The sequence below is a fragment of the Aspergillus nomiae genome (assembly GCF_001204775.2).
Source record: "Aspergillus nomiae NRRL 13137 chromosome Unknown contig00143, whole genome shotgun sequence".
NCBI classification, from domain to species: Eukaryota; Fungi; Ascomycota; class Eurotiomycetes; order Eurotiales; family Aspergillaceae; genus Aspergillus; species Aspergillus nomiae.
In genome coordinates, this window is record NW_015378198.1 from 60290 (window position 1) to 67964 (window position 7675).

Consider the following 7675-nt stretch of genomic DNA (forward strand, 5'->3'; position numbering starts at 1 on the left):
ATATCGGTTTACAGTGACTGTAAATATTTATTACTTGGGAAATAAAATACAAGTATTACATGTACTTGTATAATAATATATACCTCATCCTCTATTAAACTAGGGAACAGGGAGTCAACTAAGATTACTGTTATCGTAGATTTGTTCTTTGTCTCAGAAAACCCTTCGAGTGGGATTGTAACCCTACTAAATCATATATTGATAAGCCTAAGTGGGCTAGCAAGGGCTAGTTACCAGTTAAAAAAATACTAAGAGAGTACTACGTAAGATTTTAGCTGCAGTCGTCTTTTCTTAGATTCTAAAGTTCCTCTGATATCCTTGATCTTACTGGCTGGATAACGAGCTGAGAAACAAGCATTGTCGGTGCTGTATAAGTGGGCCTGGATTATACCACCACCCCGGAAGAGAACAAGTGGGCTTCCAGTGCAGATCACTCACTTTGCCACCGGTCCATCCGTGCCGTCCGTTCCGCAGCAAGTGACATACAGATTTCCAGGTATCAGCTTGCATATTCAGCCTATGATTGGTGGAGTGCGTGTGGACCGGGATGATACCTTCCCCAAAAAAGAATAAATGGGCTTGTAGCGTACTGCATGGGCCCGGATGATGTGACATGATAAAATTAGCTGCCTGCCTCTCTAGGAGATTCCGATGCGCATAGACCATATCTGTCATATGTCATATGTATGCTTCACCCTCGGTATGTAGGGTAGAGTAACTAACAATACCAACGCGATAAACATCACCTTCGAACGAGTTCCAGGCTACCTCTATATTTTGTCATTGGACAGCACAAGTACCAAAACGAACAGGGATAGAAACGAGACCCACTTCGACCTCGAGCATGTTGGACACTGCGCATAGGTCAAATCGGACTTTGCATATCAGAGCCCGTTGTATAGCCTCCGCGTGTACGTGTTGGCCAACTAAACAAGCAGATCGCACGCCTTCTCACTGGTGCGCCTGTTCCGCGGCGAGTAATGAATGCAGGTTTCCACGTATCACCTTGTATATTTGGTCTATAAGCAAACAATACTGGGTCACCTTTGGTGGACAAAGTGAAAATGCCTATTTGACGTTTTTTGTAAGAATTCTCTGGAATCGAGTAAGAAGAAAGGCGTTCCGTTCATCTGTTCCAGTGTGCATTAGGTTGAAATCTCTAGAATGCTATACAAAGGCTTGACAGGGTTTGGCATAATTACTCAAGTCGATGACGTGGCTCAGCCTTCAGGATGCATGAAATTTCCTTTAACGAAACCGGACCACATAGGTCAAGGCTCCTTGCAAGGATAGGATCCTTCGATTTATATGCACGTAGCGTAGTCGCCTACCTGAATCTATGAGAGGTCGCTTGACATACTCAAAGGCAGCAGAGAGATATCGGATTTGGTGGTACTGGAGCCTTTAGCAAATTGACTGTCACCCGAGTTCGTACAATGTCCCCTTCCATCAAGTCTGTATTGAAGAAAAGCCAGGGCCGAGTTCGGCTACTGGAGGCTCATGACCATGCCACTAAGGAGACAATCCGCGGGACATTCAGTGAGGATGGCGAGTCGTTTGATGGAATTTGGCTAAGTGGCCTGACCCAGACCACGTATTTGGGGATCCCAGATACAGAATTGATCTCTCCCCTTCAACGTGCGGTGCACATGTCGGGCTCGAACAACAATATTCAGCAGGATGGGCGCCGTCCGCTCTGCGCTGCGTTCGACGCAGATAGCGGTGGCAATGTCGAGGAGATTCCGCAATTAATATCGTGTCTGCTGTCCCTGGGTATCTCCATGGTGATAATCGAAGACAAGAGCTTGACATCGCCGGGTCAGAAGGTCAACTCTCTTGCTGGCGCCTCCCACTCCCAGGGCCAGGCGAATATGTACGAGTTTGCCACGATCCTTCAAGCATTCAGAGACGCCGCTAGGGATAGAGAGATAATGATTACTGCACGGATCGAGAGCTTCACCACCCGCACGCCGGACGAGAACGAAGCCAAAGAATTTACGTCGGTCCAGCTGGCCCTCGAAGATGCGCTAGCGCGTGCGGAACTCTATAAGAGCTGCGGAGCAGATGCTATTATGATCCACAGCAAATCGAAAAGCCCGCTCGAGGTGTTGTCATTTCTGACTCAGTTCCGATCCCAAGATGCGGACACCCCCCTAGTTGTAGTACCGACCACTTACGGCTCTATTACGGACAAGGAGCTGCATCAGGCTGGGGCAAATATCATCATTTATGCGAATCATTTAATGAGGGCGAAGATTGCCGCAGTTGATGCTATATCGACCTTCTTGCTGGCCACGAGGCAGTCGGGGTTCTCGTTTGGGAACAAATCTTGGGATCGTGCCCTTCAATTTCGAAACTTCGGGTACCTTCTACAGAAATTAGAGAAGGCCGAAAGTCTGAGCGAGTCAGCACGGGAATATCGCGCACTAGCAATGACATACGCCTTAATCCACGTGAAGAAAGTGATCAAGGTACTTCTCCAGGGCCGAAATGCCAGAGCAGCGGACAACTATATCATCACCGCTAAGGAGCTTCTCAATATAAACAGCCAGCAAATTTCTCCTCTGAACAATCTCCTCTTGGAAGAAGAGAAGGGGAAAGAACTGTATACTGCCAAGCTTTGAGATTAGCGTAACCCATGATTCGAAGAAGAACATCCACAGATGTTCGAATCTCAGGCATTTTCAATCACGCTACATATATGAATGAATTTTCCTCAGTCTCGACTGTAAAAGCTATAGTTACTACTAGAGAAAAATTAAAAACGACTTCTAGACAGACAGTGAGCCTTGTAGAACGTCTTGTAAAATTGTGGTAAGTTGTTGTCGAATCGGGAGATTTAATTGTTGTCAACGACGACCAGTTCTCATTCACAGAAGCCCACTACTATGAAACACCTGTGTGGAATTCAATGGCCATAAACCCCTTGGAGAAGCTGTCATATTTTCGCTATGTACAAAGCCCATGTAGACAAACAAGCCTGTCTTACGGATGTCCCAGTCATTGTATCTTTGGCTTTTATCCGCCTGGAAAAGTGGTCTCCAGATCTCGACGATCACATTGCCCATTTACCTGCGCAACAACTAAACAGACCCCAGGCGACAATGCTCCAGCACCTTCCGTGTTAATTTCTGCGAAGAGGCAGTGCTCGCATCTCGTTGACTCTGAGATGCATGAGAGTTTGTCTTGGTCCAGAGGTCATAACATCCTGCACATTGCGTCTCACGCTCCACACGATTCCTGTTCGCTCTGAGAGTTGCTGTTGGCCCCGCGACGTAGTAGGGTATGCTTGCATAACTGGGAGAGATCCTGAGCAGCTTTGTTTCCATTCCGATAGCCGCGGTCGCCGACTCTGCCACCATGATCACCGCAACGATGTTCAGGCGACCTGGGTCCTCCAGGATTTCAGGCACACTTGCAGACAGCAAATCGCCTCCGAACTCCACCACGATGACCTCATTAGCAACAGACAGGGCCCGAAGGTTTGATTCAAGTGCCAGGAGTGACTTTCGGTGCGTGCATTCGGCCCACTTGTCCGACTCCTGAGAGGGCGGGTAGGTGGTTGGCATCCCAGCATCCGCCGTATCGAGACCTTCGTTCGCATGCACGGCTAGTTCTTCAATCTCCTTGCGCTGCGCAGTGCCCGAAGCTTTCGCAACACCAACCTGCCGCCCTTCAGCAGCAAGACCCTTCAGGAGGTCGATGCAGACGGTCGTCTTGCCGGCATCAGACTTGGATCCCACCACGACAATGACTGGTTTCAACGTGTCTGTGCATGGCAGGTCTTTGGCAAAGTCCTGTGCTTTGGCTACTTGGCCATCTGTATAGCATAATAAGCCGATGATCCGGACTTTCGACGGGTCGCCCTTGCCGGGAGGATTGTCTGGGGATATCCCCAGGCCGCCTCCAGTGCTGACGTAGTCGATCGTTGAGCCCACCACGACTCCCTCAGTGGGCAGAACCGAGCTGTGGCCCAGACTGGACTCGCGGCCAACAAGGGGGGCAATCAGCAGCTCGTTCAGCACCAACGGTCGCTCATGGCCCTCGCGATCCTCTGTCACGGTGTCTCCAACAGCAACCACTTTGGCAGCTACCAGATCCCAGAGATGAGCCCGAGTATCTGGCAGAGTAGAGACATTTTCAATAAGGTCGGCTTCCGTCAGTTGTTGAGAGTCCGCCCATGGGAACGCCGTGAGGAATTTTTCCAGGTTGCGAATATTTGACGTAATGTGCATCGGGACGGAAAATCCTATGTTTTTGCAATAATCGTTCAGCAATTTTCTCCGAAATAGAGACAAATGAGTTTTCCAAAGCGAAGCGTCTCGGCTTCAGAAGGGGGAGACGATTTGTTTTCCGTTAAATCAGACTAGCAATATACCCTGTCCGCGCTATCCACAGGGCCTGACGTGGAGGGTCTGACATGCAGTCTCTCGTAAGCCCTGAGCCTGCAGGATCCGGAGGTCCCCGGCTCTACAGTGTGAGGTGTGTGCCCCATTTGTTGAAAATGTAACGAAGAACAGGGGGTTATACTAGGTCACTGTACAGCCTGTCTCGCGTGCTCTGTTACCTAAATGGTGAAGTCAATACCTCACTCGGGAGATATCAGCGGGCTGGAACCGACTGCTAACTAATGCATGCATCCCTAAATCAGGAAGACCCATGACTCGGCCCAGCCTTTAGTATCGATGTATGGTACAGCAGCCCTGCACCTAAATCCATAGCCGAGCTCCTCCGCGGTTCCCCGAAGCGGTGGTTCTGTCGCACGACTGGAAAATGGCGCAAAGTGTCCGATCGCGGCCAGTATAATCATTCTGAATCATGTGCGCAGCGATGGATATGGAACTAGGGGCCTCAGACTGTTAGAGTCGTTGACAAAGCTTCCTTTTCCAGCAAGTATACGATGAGTATGTTATGGTCCCACTGTCCACGCGTGAACCGAAATATTTTATTGGGCAATCTGTTAAAAAGGAGGTAAAAAAGGGGTGAGACGCGGAAATCGGGGACTGAGGATACACGATAAAAGTCCATTGCAAATTGGTAATGTAGTGCACAGGATACATGTTCGGTAATATCCATGCTATGTGCCCGAACCCGACTACATTCGCATAGACCCACAATTTAAGACTGCTCAACGATTTATTCGTGGTACGATCTTGGCAATGGGCCCAGAAGATAAGCATCATATGCCTGATGGCGAAGGCGATTTCGCTAGAGACTGTATGAAGGAAAATACATACAGGCGCTGCGTCCGTCCGTAGGTGGAGCTTCATACGAACCATTGTTCATTCTCTACTTCAAGCCTATGCGGCGGTACAAGGGCAAGGCTACATACTCTTTCTTCAATTTTTCCTTAGCCATTAGCCCATTAAAAGAAGCCTCAAAACAGAAACTCTGATCATGGAAGCCCCACTTGATCCAGAGCAATTCGATGGGGAGATCCTCAAGGTGAACGGAATTGACCGCTGCTTTGGCGTCCCCGACTCAACTTTGAGTCCTTTCTTGGTCTACCTGGCAGCCGTAAAGTGCACGCGCAAGCATGTTACGGTGGCAAGCGAGGGTGCCGCGGTAGCCCTAGCTGCCGGCTACTATCTGTCTACAAGAAATCTGGCCCTAGTCTACATGCAGAACTCAGGCTACTCAAATGCACTGAATCCTCTACAATCACTGGTGGCCAAGGAGGTGTTTGGTATCCCCATGCTTCTGATGATCGGTTGGCGTGGTCGGCCCGGTGAGAAAGACGAACCGCAGCATAACCTCATTGGTCCCAACATCCTGAAGAATCTCGAAGCCAACAATATTCCGTACGAGATCCTCCCAGAAGGCTTATCTCGGGCTCGGAGTTCAGTCGGGCGCCTCGTAGCCAGAGCAAAGCAAGACAACACCCCCGTCGCGTTGCTCGTTCGCGCAAGGTCTTTCGCCGCATACACAGGCCCCGTGGTGGCCCATTGGGCTTCCGCGGCCCCGACCCAGTCGAAGACAGTCAAGTGGCTATCATCGTCGACTGAAAGGCCAGTCCTGTCAAGAGAGGGTACGATCGAAAGCATATTGGGGGCGCTGAAGCCCAACGATATCTCCGTCTCCTCTCTTGGGGGAAACAGCCGCGAGCTGTGGATGCTGAGAAAGAACAAAGGCCAAAGCATCGCTCGCAATTTCTTCTGCATCGGAGCAATGGGACACACTTACGCTCTCGCCCACGGGGTGTCGAATGGCTGCCGGGCCAACCGAGTCGTGTGCATAGATGGAGACGGCTCCTTCATGATGCATCTCGGCAACAATGCGATTCTCTCCCCGTTGCTAGATCAGAGGGTCGTCCATATAGTGATCTATAACGGAATGCATAGTTCGACCGGCAACCAGCCACTGATGATAGGACGAGGAGACCTTCTGGCCCTCGTTGAGGGACTACCATACGAAAGGAAGTTCATTGTCGATACGGCTGATGGGGTTAAAAAGGCGCTTCGGTCCGTTGATCGAAGCGCTCTAATCCTTGTCCCCGTCAATGACGATACGCGCAAATCACTACCTCGCCCGACTGAGACGCCGACAGAGCAGAAGCATGCATTCATGGGCTCCTTTGGGTCGAATAGCAAGCTATAGACAGTTGTCGACAGGCCGCGTGTGTTGTCTATCTGGTAGGTTGTATGCTGGCCCAATAACGAGGGGTGGGGTTTTGTATCGGTCGACAGACACAGGCAGATCCAGGACAGTGAGGGTTGTATGGTGTTTTTGCTGTCAAATACTTCTATGTAGCTATTCTACCCTCACGTATGAAGTATATTCTAAGCCATTTTATAATTGCATATCAAAAATAGCCAATCTGCTCGATGACTAGCAATACTATCCTGAGACCATGGTCTCTATAATATTGATAGTAGGCAGGATGAAGACGTACCATCTTGCGTTCAAGTTGAGTCCATCGATTGGATGTACGCTCTTCCGCGCCTCCTGAGAACATTGTCACACGCATGCTGGAGGCCGATAAAGAGTGGAATTACTGGTCGTTGTGATTATGTGTGTGAATTTACTCGGAGATTTCGCTCCTGGCAAGAAAAATAGCTAAAGCCTTTCTACATGCTCAATAGGATACATGCACCTCTATCGTAGCCCAACAGTTCCAACCTCTACCCTTCTGCCCTGCTGCTATGTCGTTAACCTTGGAAAAAGTCTGAATTGACCGCGCCTCGTCCCATCCTGCGTGGCCGAGAAAGAAAACATCTCTAAATCATCGTGCTCAGACTCCGCTTCCTCGCAATTTGAATCACTCTGGTTAAGATACAAGTCGGGGATCGGACTAGCGGATTGGATTCCATGCTAGCACCAGCATCATTTGAACTCTTGTTTAGATCAGCATTCCATTGTAATCTTACATGGTGTGATGGTTGAATCTACAGTCCACTTGACCAGGCGAGGATATATATTTTAGCATGGACAGCTCAGCCCCTATACTAACTCGCGGGGTGATATTGGAGAAGGAAACAAAAGAAACAAGAGGAAGCTATTGTTCAGTCGGATAGCTTTGTACGACCTTATATCATGTTTTAGTAGATGAATATGTATGCATACACCTAGTGTTGGAATAGATTTATAGGTACATTTATATTGAACAGATAGCTGGACTTACTATTTATTTCCTTCACGCTAGAGAACTAGCACATACGACCATAGGGTGTGGAGA

The 7675-nt window shown here is 49.1% G+C and overlaps 3 protein-coding genes across 3 annotated transcripts; 2 read left to right on the forward strand and 1 right to left on the reverse strand.

Annotated features, from left to right (window-relative positions):
- Positions 1-1436: 1436 nt before the first annotated feature.
- Positions 1437-2624, forward strand: ANOM_005737 (putative phosphoenolpyruvate phosphomutase; the record flags this gene model as incomplete). The annotated part of the gene is made up of 1 exon (XM_015550994.1): positions 1437-2624. One exon carries the CDS (start codon positions 1437-1439, stop codon positions 2622-2624), a length of 1188 nt encoding a protein of 395 aa, XP_015406683.1.
- A 459-nt stretch (positions 2625-3083) lies between these two features.
- On the reverse strand, positions 3084-4235 carry ANOM_005738 (uncharacterized protein; the record flags this gene model as incomplete). The annotated part of the gene is made up of 1 exon (XM_015550995.1): positions 3084-4235. One exon carries the CDS (start codon positions 4233-4235, stop codon positions 3084-3086), a length of 1152 nt encoding a protein of 383 aa, XP_015406676.1.
- Positions 4236-5397: 1162 nt separating this feature from the next.
- On the forward strand, positions 5398-6597 carry ANOM_005739 (putative phosphonopyruvate decarboxylase; the record flags this gene model as incomplete). Its single annotated transcript, XM_015550996.1, has 1 exon — positions 5398-6597. The coding sequence occupies one exon, from the start codon at positions 5398-5400 to the stop codon at positions 6595-6597; it is 1200 nt and encodes a 399-aa protein (XP_015406677.1).
- Positions 6598-7675: the final 1078 nt, after the last annotated feature.